This window comes from Dermochelys coriacea, chromosome 17, assembly GCF_009764565.3.
Source record: "Dermochelys coriacea isolate rDerCor1 chromosome 17, rDerCor1.pri.v4, whole genome shotgun sequence".
NCBI lineage: Eukaryota > Metazoa > Chordata > Testudines > Dermochelyidae > Dermochelys > Dermochelys coriacea.
In genome coordinates this window covers 3,222,153-3,248,946 of record NC_050084.1, presented here as the reverse complement: position 1 = coordinate 3,248,946, position 26,794 = coordinate 3,222,153, and the positions used below count along the sequence as shown (strand labels likewise).

The 26,794-nt window shown below is 44.0% G+C and overlaps 1 protein-coding gene across 7 annotated transcripts in view; it reads right to left on the bottom strand.

Annotated features, from left to right (window-relative positions):
* Positions 1-644: 644 nt before the first annotated feature.
* Positions 645-26,794, bottom strand: part of SPECC1 (sperm antigen with calponin homology and coiled-coil domains 1) — a 168,479-nt gene continuing 142,329 nt past the window's right edge. For 6 of the 7 annotated variants that reach the window (XM_038375246.1, XM_043499481.1, XM_038375250.2 and 3 more), the window contains 3 exons: positions 13,635-13,751; positions 9,883-9,942; positions 645-6,434 (listed from right to left, as the gene is read on the bottom strand). In XM_038375246.1, the coding sequence (XP_038231174.1) occupies positions 6,345-6,434; positions 9,883-9,942; positions 13,635-13,751 (267 nt within the window). In that variant the 3' untranslated portion in view covers positions 645-6,344. Of the gene's footprint in view, positions 6,435-9,882; positions 9,943-13,630; positions 13,752-26,794 lie in introns of all 7 variants that reach the window. The other variant, XM_043499480.1, reaches the window with a different exon arrangement.

Genomic DNA, 26,794 nt, shown 5'->3' with positions numbered 1-26,794 from the left:
GCATCAGCTACAGAACACTGCCTAGGAGAATGAATAGGATGTTATAACATCATGTGTAGATTCAACATATTTGAGCCTCCACCCATCCCCATCAACTCCTCACAGCACCTACCTTCCAGTCCCTACACAGATCCAGAGTCTCATCAATCTATGTCAAAGAAACAACAATCATCATCACCATATATACCACATGGCACTTACCTGTTATTGTACCTGGAGGTACCCTACAATAGGTTACACAATGCTTTTCTTCTTCAGGACCCCATGCAAACATTAATCCGCACAACCCTCCCCTCCCCCCCAAGAGAGATATTATCTTCATTTTATAAATGGGGAGACAGAGGCAGAGCAGTTAAGCGACTTCTCCTTGGCCACAGAAGGAATCAGTGGTGGGGCTGGCATTAGAACTTAGAAGTTCCTGGGTCCTAGAGATGAGCTCAGATCACACTTCTCTTGTTCCTCAGAATCAACTCTGCTATCACTGGAACAGAGCAATGGTGTGTCAATCCTACAGGAGCACCCAGCCCAGACACAGGGCTGTCAATTTTTCTCAGACATTGCTTCCATTAGAATGGAACCCCAACACTAGGCAGACTCATAAAGAAGATGTGTTCGTGTACGTAGAACACCATGACCAGATGCCATCAGAAAAAAAAAAAAGATTTATTAGAAATAGTACACAGATTTTGCATTGTATCTTTTAATAGTGTTAATCTTTAAATACATCTGTATGAGCATGTCCAAATCTGACAATGCCTAGTATATACATTCTAGTGTGCTCTTTGTATAAATTAGATCATGGATGTAACAACTGTATCCAATGGACCGAGCTAAAATTACTTGACTATTAGACATGGTTCTTCTACTTGGCAAAATTCTAGTCTGGGTCAAACCCAATAAAAATGCTGTGCCCAGCACTGCCCCGTGAAAATTGGCACACGTGCTAGTGAAAAATGAAGAGCTCACTGGCTGTGAAAAATGTTAATGGTGGGTAGATTGCTGCCTGGACTCTACACTGTGTAGGTGGCTGAGCCTAAATAGCACTAGAGTTGGTGGAAAGCAATTCCAATTTGGAAACGTAGACGCTATTGCCAACTGTGTGAAATGTCTTAACGCTTGTAACCCAAGTCCTGTTTTGGACTCGGGTTACAATGTCACAGGCTTTGGAAGTTCAGAGCAGAAATCTGGCAAAGCCTGTGACATTCAAAGAAATTTGAAGGGGGCTACGGCAGAACTGGCTTCTTTTTCTCTGCTTACGAAAGGCAGCTGAACAGAGCAGGATAACAGATTGGTTATCTGGGACAGTAGTGATAACTAAGAGGACAGACCACACACTGACAGCTGAAGGAAATTCAAGACATCAAGACTTCTGAGGCCTATACTATCTCACACAGACCCAAACACTTCTGCCCTTTCCCTTTCACACACCCCGTACATTCACTCAGCTTGTGCCTTTCTTCTGAAACAGCACATCAGCTTCACTATAAATCCTCTCCTTCCCAGAAGGCCCAGACCCTGGGCTGGCTTCCCAACCCCCTCTCCCACCCCATGGCTCATCTCTGCCTTCCCCTCCCATGACATGAAATACTTCGTGCTTTCTATGTGGGATCAGTGACTTTGTGAGTTAGATCCTATACTTTCCACCCACTTCGTTTCCTCTCTTTCCTAGCAGCCATTGTGCAACAGCTACACAATGCGATCCCTTCAGCCAAGGCTCCTGGAACTGCAGCTCAACTGTCCTCTTCCCCACCTTCCTCAAGAGCTAAGCCGAAGTCAGCATTTAGGATTGACTTACATGTCTAGGGACCTGCCAAAACTAACTAGGCACATGTAGATGTGCACAAGTGCAAGAGAGTGAGCATCATATATGTGGGGAGCACACGGTGTGGTATAAAGGTTTCATCAGGGCAAGTCTGGGAATGGTATATTCCTCTGAAGAGGTAAAGCCACATGGGAGTTATGCAGAGCATTACTAACTCTTGCTGATAAAAACATTTATCCAAACCCACACGACCAGGCATTCTGTATAGGACTATTCTAAGCATGTGTTAGAGGCTTCTCCAAAATGCGACTGGGCTATTTCTTAAAGCCAGGAGCCTGAGTTAGCAGGGTCTAAACGTTCAAAAGCAACTAGGAGTCTTAGGAGCCTCAATTTCTGGGTGCCCACTTCAAAACACCTTAGAAGGGGCTTGTTTTCAGAGGGTAGATGCTCAGCACTTCCTGAAAATCAGGCCAGTTCCAAGTGTCTCATCTTGGACACGCAAAAATGGAGGCACCTCAAATCACTAGTCACTTTGAAAATAGAAGCCCAGGATTGAAGCTGTGCAAAGCTCAGGGAGATAGAAAACTGAAAGCTATCACATGTAAAAACTGCTCAAATGACCGACAAGAGCGTTCTAGACCTAGAAATATCAGGACTTCAAAGATGGATTTTTTGGGACTTCTCATGCCTGGAAGGGAGCCCTAGGTCCTAGTGAGAAGCTAGGAATCTCCCCTTTCCAATGGCAAAAGACTAAAATTGCTAGGCTTCAGGACTCAACAATATTTTAGAACAGCGATGCCTTCATCTATAGAAACCCAGGCCGGAACCCTACCTTGTCCTGGGCATGGAGCTCTGGTATTTTTGGGGAGAGGGAATTCCAAAGCCACAAGGAGCCTGAGAAAACATTTCCCTGGCAAGTTGATTGGAAAAAACAAAACAAAACCCACAGCAACCATCTGAAGCTGTTGAAGGATTTGGAATGTTAGAATCAATTTTGAGGCAACGGATTAGAATAAATGCTCGAATAAGTCTCAGGGCAAGTGCTGCTGTCACCACTCCACAATACATGTGTTTATCACCTGTCTGTGCAGTGTATCACAGGCAGCACGGTACTTCTGGCAAGTGTGGGTTAAAACTACCGTATTGGAAAGATGTGATTTCTGGCTCTAATGTGCTGTCTGGAGTCTGGGAATGAAAACTGTGCTGCCATTGTTCTCACCTCTTCATGAACCTCATTCAAAACCCACTGAAGCCAAGAGAAGCCCTTCTGTTGACTTCAGGGGGATTGGGTTACGCCCCCCCAAGAGAATATGAACTATGTTCGGGGAGGGCAGAATGAGGGAATAAGAGGAACCTGCTGCATCCAGACAGGAGTGGAATACCACAGTATGGAGCCCTTCACAAGTGAATATTTCTTACCAACCAACTTCAGAGTTACACTTCTGCACCCCCTTATGAAAGCATAAGAGACCCAAATCAAAGCTTTTAAAATGGCTAAATCAGTACATTCCATGTACTCTAAGGCCACCAAATCCAACTATGCAACACACTTGAAAAGGAATTTAACCTAAACATTTAAATTAGAAGGAAAACAACTTCAGTTTGGGAATACCCTGCAATGATGCTCAGTCCAGCTGGGGCTCTCGGCAGCACCCACAGCCTGGAAAGCTACATGAGCACACCCACAAAGTGTCAGGAGCTTGAGTTAAGTTTGTGCCACTTCTTATTCCTGTTACAAGGACTCTCACAAGTCTCTTGGAGACTTTCATTCCTCGTGCCTTTCATGAAAGACAGTTATAAACTGGACTTTTGTCACCTCCTCTGTTCAGTTTGCTCATTGGCCAGGGCCATTCCACACACACCCCTCCCTCCATCCTGCCTACATCATTAAGGAAAAACAAATTGAGCAACAACAAATACCTTTAAGAGATTAAAGTCTCTCTTTTTGACACTGTTCCAGAGCTTGCAGCCTCTATCAGGACCTAGATTCAACTCTTGCTGGCTTAGTCTCCTTCTGCTGAGACAGCTGGCAACAAAACAGGCATCCAGTCCCATGACAATAATCTTAAGAACTACAGGAAATGACAGAAATAGACCCCATCTTGGAACAATCTTAAAACTGGGATGTTTTAGGCCTCCTTGCCAATACAGTCCAGGCGTAACATGATCAACCCCTCCTCTCCTCCAGGAATAGTCCAACTGCTTAAGTTCTGTCCTTGCTTCAGATCCAGATAAAGGCACTTGCTGTGCTGCTGAATGTACCAGGTAGGTTGCACCTGCTGTGCTGCTGGGTCTGTTATGTGCCTCCCAGTAGTTATTTGATTTCAAAAGGTGATAGCAAGTGTGGTGGGTGACCAGCACTCAAGACCTCCTGAACATACCCACCTCTGACCATCAGTACTTGCAGGGAGTGAGCTCTGCAAAGGATCAGACTTTTAAACTAGCCTATTCCAGGAACAGGAGCACCTCACATACCTGGATGCTGCCTATAGATTTTGCATGGGACTGAGCTGTGCCATCTGAGCACTACCCTTTAGGTGAATTCATGGCCAAGTGGTCTGACTTCCCCTTGGGTGCAAGGTCTACATGACTGCAGCCTGATCCTTCCCTTCTCTCCTCCCAGCTCTTGGAAAGCTGCCTTGGGCACTGTAGTAGCACCAGAACCACAACCATTTACAGACAAAGCTCATGGAAAGAAGGGCTTAAATTAGAGATATTTAGGAAAAACCAACAAGACCCAAATTCTAAATATAAATCCAAGACTGGGAATTACCATTTATCACTAGGGAAGAACTTGAGTTTTTTAAAATGAGAAACCCAAGGTTTGAAATGAGCTGCTTGTGGACTCTAGCATTGTATCAAGCAACCAAAGCACTTTGATGGGAGACAACAGCAAGTAAGTGCAGGGCATTTGCAAAGCATCAGAAAGCTGAAAACACCTAGCTTCTCCATCAAAAACACCTGTTTCTGCCTCACTAGAGGGGCGAGTTAGAACAGGGAGCACGCTCTGTTTCCTTAGGTAAGGAAGAATGACCCCTAGCTGCAGGTGATTAATATTCATGAGGCATCAGGACTGGGCCACAAGGTTAAACATTGTAAGTAAACAAGCATTTTCTTTTATCAGCACAATGTGGGTAGATCACACACAAAGAGCACATTCTGAGAGACCATCTGAGAGCAAATGGCTTACCCGGCCTGCCTTTCACTTCCTTTTTTCCAAGGGGTTCTTACTGCGTCTCACTAGCTCTGAAGATTCAAGTTTACGAGGTCAAATAAAGAGAGGCATGTACAGTGACAAATTAAACACTGCCTTATGCCAGGAGATATCAGCAGGATTGCTGGGATCCCATAGGCTTAGCTCTGGCTTCAGTGACACAACGAAGAGTTGCCTGCTATATTTGCTGTAATATACGGAATACAGTTACATGTTGCCATTGGTATTAATCTCTTGTGTGTTCTTTTACACAGTAACCTCAAGTCTAAACATACAGTAATAACCTATGCACTTCACTTCACTGCCCAGAGCACAGCTAACAACACCTTCTGGGTAGTAAGTAACAAGTATTTACACATTCTTGGAAATTAATCAGGAACAACCTGGAGTAATGAGTTTACTCTACATAAACCTGCCACAAATGTGTAGCTCAGATATCACAGATTACTCAGGTTTAACAAGTCACTGCCTGGTTATTTGTGCCTTGTGTAATAAAGCTAACTAGTTGCATTTGCAGCACTACAGAAATGACTCTGCCGGCGGAGTCAGCTGGTATGTATCAGGGTTCTGGCTCCCTACAAGGTTTATCACTGAAGCAATGGGGTGATTCTTCTCACAAATCAAAGTGGTTACCTTTGTTTGATCAGGAACGGAGTCACAGCACCTACTGGTTCCCTTTTGTACCGCTATGGCTGACTTGTGATAGCACATAGCCTCTGAGTCAGAAAAAGATCCTGTTGCAGACCCTGCAGACTGACCTAAGTCAGGCAACCTAGTGTGTCTGTTTGTCTTAGTGTGCCAGCATAAGTCAATCTCCGGAAGCATGAGGCTCTACACGCACTTGTGTGTGTGTGTGTGTGTATCTGTCTTGGAGCGTATATATAAAACGTACGGGGAAAGGAGGGGAGAGATGGACTCACTTGTGTGTTAGAGGAGCACTGTTGTCAACTGGCTCATTAACAATACTGTGCCAGCATTACTTGAGGCACTGATTTACAAAGTACATGTTGCATTCACTTCGTTCTGTGGCAAGTCTCCAGCTGGCAGAGTTTGATTTGAAAGGCAATCATTATCAAGCACAATGGCATCATCTTCAGAAATATCCCACAATGGCAGAAAACCCTTTGTAGTTTCCATATTGAAATAAACTTACAGCTGTATTTGGTTTGTAAAGGTAGACAATGGATTTTTATTTGGTTGCAGTCCGAGGTTACTGAGATGTGATCAGAACTGTGGAAGAGCTTTCCTTGCAACCTAGGAGCCTCAGTTGGCTCATGGAATAGAAAAGAGGCGATTTTTAAAGTGATCAAGTGCTTCTGTGGCATTCTTCAGTCTCTTCCTCACTTCTGCCCACCTTCTGCTCTGGGCTCAGGTCTCAAAGTACTTGTAAATCTGGGCCACGTACTGCATCACGCTCTGCCAGTCTGGCCGGTCTGTGTACATCATCTCACTGAGTTCCTGCACAGGACACAGAGAGGGTTAGCAAGGGGGAAAGAGTTTAAGGGTTACACTGGGTTTGGGGTCCTGAAACATGCGTTTTCCTTTTCAATGAGGGTCTGTTGTGTGGGCCACACCCCATTACAGAGATACATGCAGAACAAAAAAATCTTGCCATGGCACTGATCTCCAAGGAACAACATGGGCTGATTGAAAAAGAGACCTATTGCAGCAAATTAAATGTGTCTCTCAGCTTGTGAGGCATGGAGTCCCCTGCATAAAGAAATTACAAGTTGCCAACACAAAGTACAAGCAGCTGAATACAAAATACAGTGTACAGCCACTAGAATTCAGGGTAAGAGGAAGACTAAACATCCCTAAGAAGACTCTTGTAATGAAGAATAATTTATACAGTGCTCCCTCCCTCACCTCACCAAAGTGCCTGGAATACTTTAGAGCAGATAAGAAACCAACGATACTATAATGAACCTAACAGAATAAGTATTCCTCTTTCTGTACAAGCAAGTTAGGCAATTACAGAGTCTTGCTGATCTGTGTCAAGGGAGCAAGGCCAGTGACTGCTGGAGAGCTAAGGACCTGCTCCTACAAGTTACGTATACCTCCAAGTATTTTCTGATTTTACAGTCACCACGTATTGTGTCTTCACTAGGTTACTTCTTATCTCCCTAGGTCCCGTTCAGAGTAAAGCCTATTGTAATAAAAGCCTCTTGTGCATTGTTAGCGTAAGAAAACAGAAGGAATCCCTGAACTGGATCTTCACTTCTCAAAGCTAATTTGCCAAAATCATGCTCACATGTTTCAGAGCTGATGTCTGTAGCCTGATTTGTAACCATCTCTTTCAGTGCAAGATGCCTGGGAGAGTAGCAAGTCCTCACACCCATTCGAAAAAACAGCATTGTGGGGAGTTACCTGAGAAACAGTCCTTTTGCCAGGAGAGCTTATTTTGTTCAGGGGACTAGTATAAGCTATAATAGCCAAAGAGCTCTTGCCGGCATAGCTGTATCTCCATTAGACGGGCTCAGTAAGACAGCCACACTGGCAAACCCTTTTCTAGTGTGAACAAGGCCTTAGTCGGTGTGTGAGATCTTACTGATTCTCAGCTCTGTTGTGCTCGAGCAGTCCCATTGGCTTCCAGTTGCACCCATATAACTGAGACAAGTACTTGGGCCTCTCTTTAATTAAGCCTCCTCAATTAATGTTTGTCCACTGCTCTGAAAATATAAAGCACTAGATAAAGGCTAAGTAGTATTAATATCTTCTTAGCTTCACTGCCTTGGGATTTAAGGTTTCTGTGAATTTCTGGAGAAAGTGGCTTTCTGATCTCCAACCTTCTTAGCTTCCCAGAGCAGATGCCAAAATCTTCACATTAGATCTTAATAGAATATGATGGGTCTTGTCTTAGCCACAATAGAGAGCGCAGGCTATTGCCAGAAATAACAGGCCATCTGTTGGATAAATGTTTATATGCTGACAAAGTTTTATGGGAGCAAACACCAGCCAAGTCTAATTAATAGAGCTGGTTGGAAAAATTCTGACAAAAGAGTTTTTTGCTGAAATTTACCAATTTGTCATAATTGAAATGTTTCAATTTTGACCTAGTTCCTCCAGAACCCATGCAGTTTTCTGTGAGCTCACCCACCTAGCTCCTTGGCAGCCCAGATTTCCAGTGTCCATGGCTCCAGGCACCCGGCCAGGCAGACTGCCTTGCATTTGGGAACCACAGGGCTTCCAGTATTATGGCCCCAGGGCAGCCAGCCAGGTGGGCTGCCCTAGAATCACGGGACCTGAGGGCTTTCCCTTTCAAAGAGAATTTCAAAATTTGTGGGTTTTGTTTCTAATCAGAATGAAACCAGATTTCAGAATCTGAAAATCGGCAAACCTTTACTTGCCTTAATAAAGAATACTAAAAAGGGGCTTGTCTCAGGCAGCTCTGTTTGAATTTGGTTTCTTGGGGAGGAAAGGGGGGAAGGCTATTCTTCAATATAAAATTTACACCTCAGAGGACAGCGCTCAATACCCTGCCAGCTTGTGCGTTTCACACTGACACACAGCAGAGCCATTCTGAGGACCACACAGCTAAGCACACTGGATACTTGAAATGAGACAATTGTGTAATGTGGTTCTCGCCCTTTCCGTTGTGAGAAGTTGGTATTCAGGCAACATCTCAGGGGCCTTTCCATTAATGTGGGGGATAGGGAGGGGTGAACAGCAATGTAAAGGGGTGCAGTCTGAAAAGGAAAATAAGTCAAAGGCACTGTAACTTGCTGAAATAAACAAGTTACAGCTCATGTCCAGATGCCTCAAGGTGCTCTGAGGAACTCTAGTGCATCTTCATTACAAATGAAGGACCCAGTCCTGCATATGCACATATGGGGATATTTTATTTCTGCCAGTGGTCCTAGTGAAATCAGTAGCACTGTGTATGCAGCATCAGGTCTCACCTCACTAGCAGACAACATGGCTGTCTACAGGGACTTCAACAGACCAAAATAACACTGGGGAAATTTCCCTCCCCTGGGTAGGACTTGAAGGAGAGTTGTCACCTTTAAAAAAATATGTATGCAACCTACCTGCTTGCTTCCTCTCTCACAACAGAGAGCTACTAAGCAAAAGCCCCTTTTGTACAGGCTACAGTAGGGAAATTTTGCAAAAATATGCCACTCTTTTACTGGGTCAGCTCCCCCAGTGCTATCAGCATTGGGATCCTTAGAGTAGACAAGTCTAATGCTAAGGCTCTCGTTCAGTTCCAGAATTAATTCAATTAGAGTCTTAAACTGCATAACAGTCAATCAAGGCTATGCATTGGCCTAATGTTTTTGTGAGGCTGATATATTAAATGCACCAAGTAGTGCCAAGGCACAAGCTGATTAGACAGCCAGATGACTCTTATACCCCATAAGGATCTCTTCAATCTGCACTGAAGGATTAATTCTCTATGTATGGTTATTGTACTTCGAGTTTCTGCTCCTGTGTGCAGACACACATTTCCGGTTCCTTATTTAGCTCACAAATCCCCTAAAGGTTTAACCTCTGCATAGTAATCTCCTTGTTCCACGTTTGCTGTCACGCTCTTGGCTCTACCCAAGGCATTTTAAAACAGGGATTTTAGCATTTTCCTTCTGGTTGTTAAACCAGTAATGCAGATGGTTGAAACATGGATTGACAGACATACATGGGGCTTTCCCACACATAGCGGGGGGTCACAGCAGGAATAGCTGACTGTAATTAACAACTTCATATCAGCAGTTATGCTGGCTGGGAAGTGCTTCTCATGTTAAGAACTTTCAGACTAGTGGCCAGGGCACTAGGCTGCACTTTTCCTTTAACACTTCGTGAATGTTTTTAATGAGAATAAATGGGCTGCATTGTAAGGGAGGATTCAGATCTATGCATTCAAACTCCCTTCCCCTCCTCATCCACACACCCTGCCCAGAACCCAGGTACTCACCAGACTGGGTTTGATGCCCACACTTTCAGCAGCTTGAAAAGCCAAAAGCAGATTTCTTTTCTGTGAAAATAAGGGATGAGACACCATCATTAAGCTTAGCACCAAAGCAAGCTCTCTATTCCTGAATCCTGCCGTGGGGTTGTGGTGTTGAATTGGTCCAAATGAAAAAGATGTATTTGAAAAATGAGCAAGTGTCAGACTTAAGATCTTCCAACAGACAAGCTGTGTCAAGGCTCAAGATGAGAAGAGCCATTCATACTGAGTAACGAGTCTCCAAAACTTAAGGAATCTACAGTCCAACAAACTCCTGTAAAGCAAGGTATGTTTTCTCAAAGTTTGCACAGGTTGTTCGAGTGAGGTTTCCGTAAAGAGCTGACATGAACTGAAAAATCAGGGAGAATTTTCTGTTTTGAGGGAATTCTGCTTGTAACTTATCTTTTCGCCCTTTCTTTGTAATTAAGAATGTCCTCATGCTAACAGTCTCTCTGTCTCTGAAGAGTTCATCTACTGTTGTTGAAGCAACAATCCACTGTTTGTAACAATGGAACTTGTTTTTGTGAAATTGATTATGGTGCCTCAGGAGAAGATTGTGATTTCAGATGGATAAATATGCTGTAGCAATAAAGGCTGAAAAGTGAAAGAGTCAGAACCAGCTAACAGACAAGGAAATGGTGACTCAATTCAAGGCTTTGCTGAGTTGCCCCAGGAGGCATTAGTGCCTAGATAGGCAATTCCACTGGGACTGTGTGGTGGTGGGCAATTTCTAGAAAAATTTTAAATTGGGAATAACCACCTTGTTGTTTGCCTCAGTGAAAAATATCTCAAAGCACCATGAGTGTTGCTAAACACCAGCTCAGAGAGAGAGAGAGAGAGAGAGAGAGAGGGAAGATCCAGCTTCATGAAAATAGTTATTTTATCTCTGTAGAAAAGGCAGGTGGGAGGCTGTAATCAATGACCTGAACAACATTATTAGAAATGGGCCTAAAAAACCCAGGTACACTAACATTTGGGGGGAAATTCAGATCTAGTTCCCAAATTCTCAGCTGAGCCCTATCCTTATTATCTATCAAACCAAACCTTGCATCCAAACATCCCAAATGTCAGAAAGCCTATAATCCAGAGCTGGACTTTGTGGCATAGGTCCACCTTTAAATCACTGTGATTAATAATTATAACATGGATTTCTGAAGTGTCCATCCCTGTAGTGTCTGGGCTCTCAGATTACAATGCTATTTTACTGCAGTACGTACCATATTTCAGACACTGTTCAAACGGATTACACGTGATTTGCTTGAAGAGATCACAGGAAAGCTTTTGTTGCTGGGGCTGTCCCCGCAGTGTCTGATTCGTCCTTTCCTAAGGCAGGGGTCTTGGCCCTTGTTCTCCCACTCTCTCTGTTTTTGCTTAATGGAAAGTTCAAACCCAAGCAGGAAAGTGCAAGACTTTGGGTAGATTCTGATAAGACTGAGTCATTCCCTTGGTTTCATTGTCATCTAAAGCCTGGAAAGTGTATGTGTGGGGGGGAGGGAGGAAGGGGAAACTGGTCTGATCAACCAAAAACTCTCCTCTTCTGAAATGGGGAATCAGCCAACATTAGCTCAACTGAGCAAGGTGCTTGCAGTTTTTAACACCTCTCTCTACAACATGCTCAGCTGTCATTTTCCCATCTGAGGCGATGATGACAAAAACTGTTAACAGACCCCGCAGCACCTCCCACCTCCCAAAAGAGGTGCTGCTGTTGCTGCACTAACTTATTCTTCCCCTCCTCCCATGTAAAGTTTGCAGCTAACCATCATCGGCCTAAGGGGAAATTTTGAACCCAGGTTTCCCACATGGCAGCATGTAGTACTAGCTCTTAAGCCCAGGTGGCATGTCTCAGTCTTCAGCCTCTGAAGCCTGTAGCTTTATCTACTAGGGTATACTCTGATAAAAACTATTCTCCAGTTGCATAGTACTAGGTGCTTCAAGCAGGCAACACCTGGGCTTGGTCTCTGTTTTGGTTAATGTACTTTTTGCCCCTATTACACCAGTCACCGTAAAGAAAACCCTTAGCACCTTCTGCTACTTGTTTCAGTTAATGAGCATGCTCTCTGTGGCAAATGGAACAATGCAGCTGACATATCTATAATGAGAGCACATCTAGGACCTACCCATGCTATGGCTTAGGAGACTTATAGCTTGGTTTCTCTGACAAAGCTAGAATCTTACACATCCATAGCACATAGCCAAGTCCTAGATATATAACAATGCTCTTGGGATTTGCCACAGAATACTCTCTAAAAAGAAAAGGAGTACTTGTGGCACCTTAGAGACTAAAATTTATTAGAGCATAAGCTTTCGTGAGCTACAGCTCACTTCATCGGATGCAGTGAGCTGTAGCTCACGAAAGCTTATGCTCTAATAAATTTGTTAGTCTCTAAGGTGCCACAAGTACTCCTTTTCTTTTTGCGAATACAGACTAACACGGCTGCTACTCTGAAACCTGAGAATACTCTCTGTAGCTTGTATCTGCTTCAGTCCTTTCAAAAAGGAGTAATGGACCCTCTCCAGTTTCTGTTAGATTTGCTAATGGCCAATTCCCTGTTAATTCGGCTTTGCTCCTACTTTTGTGCCTCTGGGCATTTCTTCTTTCATAATGAAAGGAACCTGAACAGTCTTCCTCCAGGAGTCTCCTCTACTCCTCCCACACAGGTAATAAAGCTAATCTACATATCTGGCCATTTCAGTCTTTTTTCACCTCATGACATGCTCTCCCAGCAAAGGGTTTTCTCAAATAAGGACTGTCCAAAGGGCAGGTAAAGCCTTTAAAAAACAAAAAGCTGATATCAACTGGTTCTGGTTAGCTCTTTTCAAAGCTCTCTGGGCTAAGTCCTGACACCAGGCACACTGGGTCTTTGTCTTCACTGGTGTTAGCTAATTTGTTAAAACCCTAGTGTAGACAATGTAATTGGTATTCACGGATAAACCTAGGCTTTCCTGGTTGAAAACCAGATGCCTGGCAATCCTAGTTGAAATGCTTTTTTTTTTTTTTTGACATGCTGTTTTCCCAACTGCTCCACTGAGTGATCTCTTTGCTGCACTGAGTCAGTATGGTAATGCTCACAACCTGTGTCATTGGAGGGGAGGAGGCATGGGGTAGAGCAGAAGAACAGATCGCTAACTGGAAAGCAATGTCCAAAATTCCCAGCTTGACAATAAACACTCTCTTTCCAACCGATTATTTCACATTAAGGCTGGAACTCCATTGACATCTTGGAGGACCAAATATGCAGCTGAATTATCAAAACACTTTGTCCTCTGAGGTGCCTGGGTTCTTTACCAGTAACTGGAAGGGAGGCACCTCCACAGATCCACACTCTTAGGCTAGTAGGAGCAATGGGAGGTGTTTGTGGTAGCCTTTCAAAGGGGCGCTTTTCTTCTTCATGTGGGCATGCAACACCCACTGGACTTAGCCACCTGGCAGCCAGACCTTAGGCAAGAGTTAACCTGTTGGAGCTCCCTCTCCTTGCCACTACTGTTCCCCTCCTTCTGTTTTTTTCTTATTTATTTGTTTTTTAGGGTTTTAATTAATTTATTTTCTCTCCCTTTTGTTTTTGTTCCCCCACCTATTCCTTGTATCTGTCTGAACGCTATAACTTTTATACCAGGTCTGCACCACATCACCACAACGAAAGGCCTTCCTCGGGAATCCTCCTGCTGCCGATTGAGAATTAACGCGAAGCATGATCAAGAGCAGAGCTAGCAGGACTTACTTTATCCTGGCCATTGAGCTCCTGGTATGGAATGTGTGCAGGCAGGTAGGTGTGGAGGAGAGCGCAGAAGGCCAGCCCATCGCTCCAGCTGCTGCTGAAGTTGGTAATGTCAATGTTCTGTGGGAGGAAACAACAAAAACCAGTACTGAGCAGTGCTAACATCAGGCAATGGCCAGAGTGAACAGCCCTTGTAGCCAGTGAAGGAGGGCAGAGCCAACATCAACATAGATACAGAAGAACATGAGGGATAACAGGTGGCTAGAAAGACTTTCTCTGAGCTCTGAAGCTACTAAATTCTGTCCAGCTGAGTGCTGCATGGAGCTCCAGGTAAGTGGCTAAGGCCTTCTTGTAGCCATCCTTATGTGCAGCTGGGGGAGACTACAGGCTTCCTGGGTCAAGATGGAGAGCTGATGTTGGAACCCTAAAATGAAACAGAAGGCTACTACGGGCTGCACTGCAGAATTCTCTGAGCTGCATCTGGCCTGCAGGCTGCACCTTGCCTAAGCTTCTTGAACTTTGTGGGGCATTGCCAGTCTCTGTTCACTACAGAAACATTGCGTTACTTTTTCATTTTTTCGCTCTGTTCTATATCAGCACTGGGCAGATGAGGAATCCAGGTGGCTGGTTTCAAACACCTGGATGGAGCTTTGTTAAGAGTTAAGCTGGTCCCACATCTGATCGCAAACAAGGGAAGTATCTGTCGCTTTCCAGAAGGTGAGAAATGCCTTGTGCAGCATGAACCGTGGCTGGGGTTTTGCCTGCTCTGCCAGGAGGAAGGAATTTTTTCAGGCCTATCTGTATAATGGTCTGGCTCAGTTTCATCCCGTGCATCCGCTCATGGCCTAGGATCATGCGACAAGCAGCCTGTCTCAGTTTCCCCTCTTAGACTGTTCAAAGAAACTTCACTTCAGGCTTTTTCTTCATCAAAAAATATTGCTCCTTGGGGACTGTTTTTTAATATAAAAGAAACTGTAACTAAAACTCAGCCCCCCAAAACAAAGTCCATTCATAAAGCCACACAAGCCAAGGTTTCTCTTCCTCTCCAAGGCCTTGCTGCCTGGGGCCTTTGCAGTCCCTCGCCTGCCTGGTCAGGGTCTCTACCTACCTACCTGGAGCGCTTTCCTCACTTTCAGCGAAGTCTGCCACAGCTTCCTGAGCTTTTCCCCTTCATTGCAGCCTCCTGCTACTCTGTAGGGCAGTCACCCCAATGTTTTGCAAGCATGGCTCAGTCTATCCATGCTTGGCTAGCTCCAGCCCATAAGGGGTGAGCCACCCTGTTATACTGACCTTGTTGCAACAGCTCAGACACAATTTCTCCAACATGTAAAATCAAAAGTCACCAATACTGAAAAACACTATTTTGTAACCAATTACAAGTTGCCTTGAATAGGGATGCTTGTGGGGAGATGGATTTGATGAACAGTGAGTTGGGATAGCTAGTGCATTTGACCACACCACCGTCTGAGCCCTACTTACCAGACCCCTGCTTTAGTGAGGCTGTGTGATTAACTGCTAAAAGTCAGCTCAGTGTGGTGGCATAAAGGGCCATCAATTGATGAAATATCAAGCTAGTTCTTAAGCCCTAAATAAATAACATACTTGTTCATTTAGCTCAAGGATGCACAAACTTGGCAACACTAAAGGCTACATTGGCAACTCTCCATAAGCCAGGCAGATGTAGCTAATTTACATGAATACTTGCTTGTATCTTCATATTCTGCACACAGGCAGCACCTCCAGCTCAGGGTCACAGAGTACTTTACAAAGGTGAATAAAACATTACCTCCTGTGAACAGGTTGGGAAACCGAGGCAGGGTTTAAGTGATTTATCTAAGGTCACACAGAGACAACAGCAGTTAGGAATAGAGCATAGGTCTCCTGACTCTCCCTCTCATGATCTAACCTAGTTCTTACAGCAAGAGGCCACTCTCCTAGAAAAACTAGTCAACGAAATAAATACGACCTTCCCACTAATGCTAAGCTACGCCAAGAACAATAAAAGATCCTTGTGAAATGTAAAAAACTGACACAGACCTTTAGGCCTCAACTTGTTTAATAAACTACTAGTTTCCGTCTAGTCTGACATCCTGTATAATACAGGCCATAGAACTTCCCTACAATAATTCCTAGAGCAGATCATTTAGAAAAACATCCAAACACCGAATTCCTGCTTTTGGTAGTATTGGTGGCTACTGGCACTTTAATAACCACATTGGCTATGCCTTCTCTGAGTAGGTCCAGAGGACATGCTGGTTGAGAAGTGTGTGCACTGGCACTCCTACCATTTCTAGTGCCAGCGAAGCTGCACTAATAGTGGGGGAAAAAGAGGAAAAAATCGAATACAGACACAGCTTTATTCACTGAGGTGGGCCCACCTTCCCCTTTTCCCAGAAAGTGCGACAAGATGCTCTTCTCCCCTGGTACTGTAACCTAACGGAAGGTGGTACAGCAGAGGGAGACTGAGCCCTACTGGTGAAAACTGGAGGCTTTTAAATTGTGTGTTGGCTGGGCTCAAGCCCCAAGGAGCCTGTAGTTGATGGGTACAGATTTTAGGGATTATGGAAACAGACGGGAACTCTTTAAAAGAGACAAACCAAATAAGAGCTCTAAAACGCAAAGGCCTTAGCAGACAGAGTATGCTGGGCTGGAGCAGGGCCAGGGAACAAAGATTCTCTGCAGGGCCTATTTCTCAGGCATAATTGCAATTGAACGCATTTGTGATTTAGCACTGAACATGAGAGCAGGGTGACCCTTCTAAACCTCTTAGTGCCACTGCTGTAGCCACACTGGCCTGCTAGAGAACGCTCATATCTAAGCTTGGCTTCTTGAATTCTAAAATGATAACAAAAAGCAAAACAGTGGCTGGCTGTTGAAATTATAATGATGCTTAAAAGAAATGTTCATTGCAGGGTATGAGATGCTTCCAGTATACTAAAGCATTGTCTCTCTCAGTCACCCTGTCTCTCACATTGCAGCAGGTGTACAGTTCTCATAGCCCATTCCAATCAAACAACCCTTGTACTGATGCTCTACAGAACCTTGACACAAAGCCTCTACGACTCTTAATATTCTTTATTTAACTGTTTTTCAGCCACCTCCCAAATACACACAAGAGATGGATCCAATATTCCTATCATGCTGAAGATGACACACACACAATCAGACCCACTGATGCTGACACCAAGTCTTTTAGTATAAGCTCTTCACTTATGGTGCCTCACTTATTATCCCACATGGAATCTGTGCCAGCCTGTCCAATTGCTAGATGGCTGACCGTGATTGGGTGATTAATACAGTTAACAAAATAAGACTTTAGCTGAAAAGAACAGTATACTGCATTTTAAAAATATCTATACTTTTATTAATAAGATGGCTTCCGATTGGCTGAAGCAAATCTATATCTGCTCTGTAATCCAACCAGAATGCAGGTCTCCAGTAGCACAAGGAGTAGCTATCACTGCACCTCACCAACAGCCACATGATATAATAAGTAATGGACATCAGTCAATTGAGATAACAAAAATAAAGACCTAGCAGTTGAACATTGTACAAGATCAATGTCTCCTGCTTTGAAAATAAATGTCTTGGCTTTGCTTGAGCATTAAAGTAACAGCAGGAGACCATTATCCTGTAACAATGTTCTGTTCCCAGACTCCAAACCTTAATGAAGACTGAGTTAATTGTGTTAAGGAGTTTGGTGAGATTGGATTACCCTGCTTTCCTGCATCTTTCAGAGAAACAAGTTGCATGTTATCCACCAATTTACAGTTACAGGAGAGAGATTTACTGCTCAAGTCACTGAAAGCTGCTTGCTTTCAGACTGACTCAGACATGGAGACCACTTGCACCATCAAGTACAAATGCATCCGATGAAGTGAGCTGTAGCTCATGAAAGCTTATGCTCTAATAAATTTGTTAGTCTCTAAGGTGCCACAAGTATTCCTTTTCTTTTTATCAAGTACACTGTCACTTATTTATAAGGTTCTTGTTTTATAGCAGTGTTTAGTGACAGAGGGTAGAGACAATGTTTTTCTTATCCCAGTGGTCAGGGAAGTGGACACAAGCAAGCTCTGCAATTCTCAGGGTTAGGCTTTCCCCCACTCCCTGGCAATAGGACTGGACCGAGACAAGTCATGCTTTAATACTCCTCTGCATACAGCAACTTGGGCCTCAATAGATTGCAAGCTTACAGTCGTCCAAGGGAAATGGTGGAAAGCCTATTGCTTAAGAAATTTCAAACTAGACTGGACAACATAGTAGTAAATGTACTGTAGGAAACTCTCCTGTATTGGCTGGGTGATAGACAAGGTATCTGGTTTAGGTTTTGCGAACAGAAATATCAACTGAGAAGCCACTAGGAGTTGAATCTCTGTCCTCTGATCCAGCAGCTGAGCCTCCTCCCTGGAGAACTGGGAAACCCCAAACCCAACGACTTCCACCTTTATGTCCAAAATCTCACTTGCCGCCATGCAGGATTGGGATATGGACCTGGAGTGTGGGATAATGCTTTGGACAGAGATCTTGAGGGGAGGCATATGCAGAGATCTGACCTGTCCAATTTTTTTGATGTTCCAAGCTATAAAAACAGCTGTGCAATGGATGGGGAGGGCAGATGAGGGGAGGCTGGTCAGCTGGGAGCCTCTGGAAAAGGAGACATTCCCACGTCATCTACCAAAGCAAAGAGTGTAGTCCATGATACTCTCTCTCTCTCACACACACACACAGGATCTGGCATGTTACCCTCATATCTTCCAGACTCTGCTTCTGACCGATGTTCAGGACCAGGCAGGGAGGAGACAACAGTGGGCAAGACAAATATGATTTCAAACATCAACCTTAACCTTTGCCAGCAAAGGCTGGAGTGATATCAGAGAGCTCAGAAGTAGTCAGGGAGTCCAGGGGGAGGAGAGAGACTCCTCCACCCCATATGGATTACTGTTCTAACTAAGCAGTGGGAAAAAGGACAATCCCATTTGCAATCAGCTACTGATGCATCTTTGCAGGTGAGAGACACCCTCTGAAACCAGCCTAAGGATTACAGCCAGCAAAGAGGACAGAGGCTGCCTGAATGAGACTTGCCATTCAGAAGCTAATTCAAACAGCTTCTGCTGATCTGCTCAAACAAGCTTATTGCTCAAGTTGCACTGAGTGCTGGAGTGAAAAGTTTGAGGAATTATGCCATTGAGCATTGAGGAATTATGCCATTGCAAAGCTCTGGGATTTCAAGATGAAGTTCCTGCACAGGGCCCCATGAAGGGAGGTCAGACTATAGGTAAGTGACAATTCCTAGATCTCAGAGTTCAATCTCGAGTCTAGGATGGGAAGCTGAGAACAGTCAGGAACATTAGGTTTGATATTAGGAAGAACCTTCTAACAATAAGGGAAGCAAAGCTCTGGAACAGGCTTCCAAGGGAGGCTGTGGAATCCCCGTCATTGGAAGATTTTAAGAACCAGTTGGACAAACACCTGTCAGGGATGGGATGGTTTTACTTGGTACTGTCTCAAGAGTAGAGGGGTGGACTTGACCTCTAAAGGTCCCTTCCTGACCTACATCTCTATGATTCTATGCACACTGAACTTTTTCAGAATACTTTACACCTTCAAAGCACTAGACACATTAATTCCTTCATTTGGGATGATTTCTTACCCTGACCTTTTATGGCCCAGCTTGATGTGAATGTATACAACAGAGCAGGCTGTCTTCACGCCAGTAAGGCTCCAGCTCTTTTTGCTCTCCTGTTCCAATGCTGCAGGATTCTCTTCCCCAGTTTTGGTGTATTATTCTCTCCCATGAAAGACATACGAGATAAAACTACTCAGTCCCACAATGATCACCAGCCTGGGGTCAGATTGATCCATTCTATCAGGGTCTGCAGATTCAGATGTTTGTTAAGGCTCCTTGCTCTTGCTAGCTGATAATATGTGGAAGAGGGAAGCCCCTAGGCCAGAGGTTCTCAAACTGGGTGTCGAGATCCCTCAGGGGGTCGCAAGATTATTACATGGTGGGTCACGCGCTGTCAGCCTCCATCGCAAACACCGCTTTGCCTCCAGCATTTATAATGGTGTTAAATATAAATTAAAAACACATTTTTATATAAGGGGAGGTCGCACTCAGAGGCTTGCTATGTGAAAGGGGTCCCCAGTACAAAAGTTTGAGAACCACTGCCCTAGGCCTATATAAAATCAAAGTCCCTCATCTCTCCAACAATATCCTCCAAGTGGCCAGAACCTAGTATGCCATTTACAAACAATCCTTGGATCCACATCTTATACATAATCAAGAGCTTGATAGCTGGGCTCTGCTGCTCACATACACCACCAGAGCGAAGCTAGTTGCAAGTCATTCTGACATCATCAGTCGCCCAGGAGAAGTGAGTCAGAAAAGAAACACCATCCTGAACTTTTAGCCCCAACTTCAAATCTAACTCTTTGTGAAGGTTCAGATCAAGGGATCAGTTAAAAGCAAAACAAAAAAGAAATCCACTAGGGTGACCAGATGTCCCGATTTTATAGGGACGGTGCTGATATTTGGGGCTCCTATTACCCCTCACCGTCTGTCCCGATTTTTCACACTTGCTGTCTGGTCACCCTACCTCCAACCACCAAAGTGCTGTCTTCAAACCGGGTGAGTGCCAATGGCTTGTGTTTTCTCTGAACAAATCCTCCCCCATTTCAGACATAGAGAAGACTCTGCTCCATGATTTCATCCGATGTTTCCTGTTAAACTTCTGACATTAGGGAATGCTGGTAAAATACAAGCCAACTGAGTGTCCACCTCTGGACACATCTGCATCATTTCCAAGGTTCTCCAGTGCACTTCCAAGCTGCAGCTCCCCAATAGGCAACCCCAACAAATTATTTCGAGTAAAGGCACTCTACATTCATTCCTCCATGCAGAATCATTGGTTCTGGTGTAGCCAGCAGAAGTAAAAAATGTAGGGATTGGCCACCTTGGAAGATATTCAAGTCTATTGATTACTTTGGCAGTAAAATCAGTTCTACCCTCCTGCCACGCCTCTCCCTGCTATTCCACTACAGACAGACCATGGAGATGAATGTAGAATGACTTAATTTTGTGATCAAACCCCAGATGTTCGAGTTAAGTATGGAAACTGTGTCAACTTGGGTCACACCACACCCACCTGGCCCATTGGAGGGTGCATTAATGAATTAACAGGCCCTACTTTGGGAAACTTATCCAGAAGTTAAATACAACACTTTTCACTCACAAAGAACATTGCCCCTCTAAGGCATACAGGAAGCACCTGCAGCATGTCACATGAGGGGAAAACGGATCAGAGGTATGAATAGATTGCAAATAGGCACTTGTATGCTGATCAGCTGTGATGCATCAATCAAGCTGCATGATGCTTAATCCCTTTTTCATCTGAGATCACGGTGGCATAAATCTCCAAGTCCTTCCATAGCGGCATGGTCATGTAAATTGTGAAGGAAAGGGTCAGAGCTGCAGAGAACTGAGAAACCTGATGCTGTTAGATACTTAATTCAAATGTAATTTACCACAAACACCTAGCCTCTCTCATGTTACAAAAACCACCTCTACTGCCCTCTCTCAAATTCTGGCTCCTGTCATTGTAACAGATGATGCATCTCGTTCCCCAAGAAAATCTTATCCCTTTTCCCCTTCACTCAGACACAAACAAGAGCAGGAAACACCCTTTCATAGAACATGGGAAAATAAGAATAGCCACATCGGGTCAGATCAGTGGTCCATTTAGCCCAGTGTCCTGTCTTCTAACAGTTGCCAGTGCCAGATTCTTCAAAGGGAATGAACAGAACAGTGCAATCAAATGATCCATCTGCTATCATCCAGTCCCAGGTTCTAGCAGTCAGAGGTTTAGGGACACCCAGAGCATGGGGCTGCATCCCTGACTATCTTGGCTAACAGCCATTGATGGACCTATCCTCCTTGAACTTATCTAATTCCTTTTTGAACCCAGTTATACTTTTGCCTTCACAACATCCCCTGGCAATGAGTTTCACAGATTGACTGTGCACTATGTGAAGAAATACTTCCTTTCGTTTGTTTTAAACCCACTGCCTATTCATTTCATTAGGTGACCCCTGCTTCTTGTGTTATGTGAAGGGGTAAATAACACTTCTTGTCACTTTCTCACCACCATTCATGATTTTATAGGTCTCTATCATATCCCCATTTAGTCATCTCTTTTCCAAGCTGAATAGCCCCAGTCTTTTAAATCTTTCCTCATATGGAAGGTGTTCCATATCCTTAATCATTTTTGTTGCCTTCTCTGTACCTTTTCTATTTCTAATGTATCTTTTTTGAGATGGGATGATAAGAATTGCATACAGTATTCAAGGTGTGGGTGCGTACTGTGGATTTATGTAGTGCCATTATGATAGTACTGTCTTATTATCTATCCCTTTCCTAATGGAAAAGCTAACATTGTTAGCTTCTTTGACTGCCTCTGCACATTGAGCAGGTGTTTTCAGAGAACTATCCACAACTCCAAGATCTCTTTCTTGAGTGGTAGTGCTAATTTAGACCCCATCTTTTTGTATGTATAGCTGGGATTATGTTTTCCAATATGCATTACTTTGAATTTATCAACACTGAATTTCATCTGCCATTTTGTCGCCCAGTTACAAATGGATCTCACAAAACTGGGTAACACTTTGCAGTCTTCTTTGGACTTAATTATCTAATATACCTGTAGCAGCATCCTGACTGGTGCTGAGGTACTGAGTCTGATGAAACAGATACTAACAAGCCTCCAATTTTAAACTCAGAAGAGCCTGTGACTCTTAGCTACTCATTCACCTCTGAATAGCTGGGTTACAAGTTTGGTGGTCTCGATTAGTTCTTAGTGGGCTTTTGTCAGCAACACAACCCCTCCCACAGTTTTGAACAACTGAAAGTCTCTTCTCACAAGAGGCACTGGTATGGAATAATATAGGGTGATGTAAGTCATGAAAGAGGAGGCATTGCTGGAGCCCTATCGGGAGCTCAAGTTGGGAAGGGCAAAGTGAGAGGAAACTCTAGATCACTATTGAGGTGCATTGGCAGTTACGGGGAGGAATTTTGCCAGTTCATGGCCACAGTATGCCCTGCTCCTTGTATCCTAATGTCTATCTCTATTTTGCCCTGGACATGTCTCACCTTTACAAGTGGTAAAAATGACCAAAAAACCCAAGCAAAGCTAAAAAGAAAAGAAGCCTCAGGTGACATTATTTAAAGAACAATTTTTCTAAATTTATAATCTACTGTAAGTATGGTGGGCCAAATCCAAAGAAGTACTGAGCACCTGCAATGCCTTGAGCTTAGCCCCTTCTTATGTTGTGGCTCTTTGCTTACAGATAAAGTTCTATTAACACTCTGATAGCAGGCACACAAGGAAATCTTAAATTCTTGTTTTACATTGCCCCATCTGATGTCAGTGCATCTCTGACTCCAGGTCTTCAGTGCAAAGCAACAGAAAAAGTCAGGTGCTTCTGATGGCGGCCTGCAGACATTATAATAGTGACCCAAACAGTTCTGTGAAAGCAGATGACAGGCTTTGCTTACAGCAATGGCTCTTTTGAGTTATAATTCCTTCTAAAACATGAGATAATAAATTATAGACACATAAGTGGAACTGGACTGTGACTGGGAGGGAGAAAGTCTGCAATGAGGGGGACTTTACAGTCATTTTTTCCCTTCCCCCTTACCATACAAAAACTCCCTCCTGCCAATCACAAGCCAGTGGTCTGAATGGCTACCTTGGTGAAGGTGCCAAGGCAGCCTGTCCCCAGGGTTCAGCCCTAGACAGAATATAAACTAACACACTTGGAACAGAACTAGCTAAAACTAATAAGTAGAACAAACCAAATGGAATTGTCTGTTTTCAATGGCAGCACGGCACCATTTCACCAGCCCTACATTATGAATCTCTCCCTTCCTCCTGAATTAGCTGCTCAGGAAGCCCATATCTCCTGCCTGGAGTGAAAGTCTAAGAAATCTTTAGGGCCCTGTGTTTTCAAGTGGTTATATTTAGAAACAGATGCCTGAAAAGGAACTGCCCTTTCACTGAGCACCGATTTGCAGACTTGAACTTTGCCCCTTCTCCTGTAAGATTTGATCACAGTGCTTTGAAAGGCTGCCCCCAGGAGATTATCACACCGCCCCACGGTTACTGACAGTGCCATGAAATTGTAAATCTAATTTGAATGCATTAGCTCATAATGGGAAAGGGATGGGTTAGCAGGCTTCAGCCAAAGAGGCTCCATCAAGAGAAATGTGCAGACTCTGAACTTTGGTTAAACAAGCCTCTAAACATTAATATTCGTTGAGCAGCAGAACTGGCAAATGGGCTCCTCTTGCTCCTTTTCACCCAACCTCCTGAGCACACCTGAGACTCTACACTGGAGTGTCTGGGCAATATGACACACCAGGAACAGGGGAGAATTATAAGTGTGTTTGTGTTCCGTTAACACTGACCAAAGGGCTGAATGCCTAAAATTAAAGGTCACCAGGATTCTTCTGCAATTACATAGTGCACTGGCAGGATTTAGAGCCAATTCCACCCCTCGATTTTCAAAGAGCAGCTTAGAGTCTCAAATGATTTGCAAATTGGATTTAGTAGAATCTGTTACAGGGAAACATGATGAGATTACCTTACCATGCTTCTTTTTAAATGTGTAATAACACACCCAAACCTCTTGGATTGAATACAAAAATCCAGAATAACCCGAGGAACAGGAATATTGTTAACTGTATAGAGATTAAATGGCCAGGTGACACTGGAGAGGAAGCCAAAAGACTTTCTATCCTTGCCTCCTCCAGGGTGTATGAATATCTTCTCTAGGACCGCAATCATACCAGCAAATTAAATTTGAATGGTTCAGCACACTGCAGTTTCTCTAAAGACTGCTTCAACCCTACACTGAAACTGTGTGTGTGCTTCTATCCCTGTCTTCCCCATTACTGGTGCCTGTGCCAGGAGCCACACGTTGCTGCTGATTATACTTGTATGTTACAAAATAGCTCAGATAATACAACATAGCACATGTAAAAAGTTGTAAATTCATCTGATTTAAACACAGCAGCATGACAAAGGTTTAATGGCAACTCTGGAAAGTATGCTTCACTTATTGCACTCCTGGACAGATAAAAGAAACCCCCATCTCCCACCATACTCCTCCTGGGCTCCTTTTGCTACTTGTTCTATTGCTGCCCACGGACATTAGCCCTTTACCACTTGCAGAAGTGAGTGTGAAGTAATGGACATTTTGAAATACAGGCATTAGATTTAAAGTGTGTTTGTGCAACCATAAGAGCCAGAGACTTGTTTTTTTAAATGAAGGCTGTGATTATGGAGAACAAGAAAGCTGCCAGTACAGTGGCTGGACATATACTAGCTGTTTTGGAGCCCTTCTCTAGTAAGGTGTGCTTCTCATTTTAAACGCAAATTCCTCTACACTTATGCACTCGTTGCTAAAACTCACTTACATCAATGATGCAGAATTATGGAAACAAGGGCCAGCACAATGGTTAGTTAAGATCAATATGCTACTACTTTTGTACATGTTGCTCATTTATGGTCTTGGTCCTTTGCTGTGCTCTCCACCCCTTTGAGCCAACGGGGTGAGGGAGAAGAGAGAGATGTTCATATATAGCCCTTCACCGTGTAAATATACTGGACCAAACAGTCCTGACGGAAGCAGGTGCTGCTCCCACAGCCCTTTTGGGCCAATTCAGGAGTGAGGGAATGGGGATGGAGGTTACAGATTGTTGTAACTGGTAAAGTTGTATAACTTGCACCAATCTGCTATTTAGTTGGTGAGCAAAATAAATGTAAGTTACATGCAGAGAGGGTAGAAGAGTGCAGTGTAGCAGGCTTGAGAACCACTGCCAGGATGTAAGATTAAGCAATCCTCCTCCTGTATTTAATCCTACAGCTCTCTGGTGAGTTACTGTTCCTGCTATACTTCCCCCTGCTACCCCTTAGTATGAATTATGCTTGCTTTGCTCACACACTGAATGCCAGTTACACAACTTTAGCACTTCTATGCAGCTCCCTATAGGCTCACACATGCTGTATAACTTGTATCACTGTTGAATTTGGCCCACTTTTCCACCAAAGAACAGAAACAGAATGGGCTGTGACTCATAGCCGTACTAGTGAAGCTGCACCAGCAAAGGTCTGGGGACCACACAGATACTTGGTGGGGATGGGGGGAGAAAGAGGGGGGACTGGCTCTCCTCTGTGGCCATGTCATGTAACAATTACTTCCTGCCTGGGGGGAAGGTGCAGAATTCCTAATCAGCGTTCTGCTTTGTTCCCACAATTATCAATAGAGTTCTGTACATACAGCATACAAATTAGCTCCAAGTTCTGGAACTTTTCTGGGTGGGGGGTAACTTGAAGACCTCTTGAAGGCAGGGGTGCTGGAACAATTTGTATAGTGGGGGTGCTGAGAACCACTGAACCAAACTGTAAACCCTGTATATGATGGAAACCGCTTCAAGCCAGGGGGTGCTTCTGTACCCCCAATGCCCCTAGCTCCAGCACCTATGCTTGAAGGCTCTGACAGTGGAGAATGGAGACAAAGGGAGGAGAAGGTCCAATAGCTACAGATACCAGGTCAGAGGATTGGTGCAGCAGGCAGAAGGGCTGAGCTCACTCCCAGTTTAAGATCATGATTTGGAGCTGTTCCCGCTGATGCTCAATTGATTCAGTGTTTTCAGGGACTGTTATTCCTTCCAGGATTTTGGGATGGCTACAATGTAAATGCTATTTTTAAAATTACCCAGTAGGATAGAAAGTACCGCATACAAGAGCTGCATGGGTATTGATTTTGTCCCTCTAGTTAAAAGACTTGTATTTGTCTACAGGATAAAGCCTCTTGTGTGAATGAAGTGAAAATCTGGCTCAGGATATTTAGGTGCATCAGACACGCATATTTACATGCTGGAGTCACTATGAAATGGGCTCATGTCAGTAATTAACCTGATTATTTCCAATGTGCTATGGTTTGGCTGCTGCACTTAAAAACAGTAAAAAAGCCAAAGAAAACAAAAAACCAAACCTGAGCCCTGCTCTAGAGACTCCAGCTGTGCAACTGGCCATATGGAGAAACTTCGTGTGCAGATTCATCCCCAGACATTTTTCTTTAGAAGGGGAATCATAGAATCATAG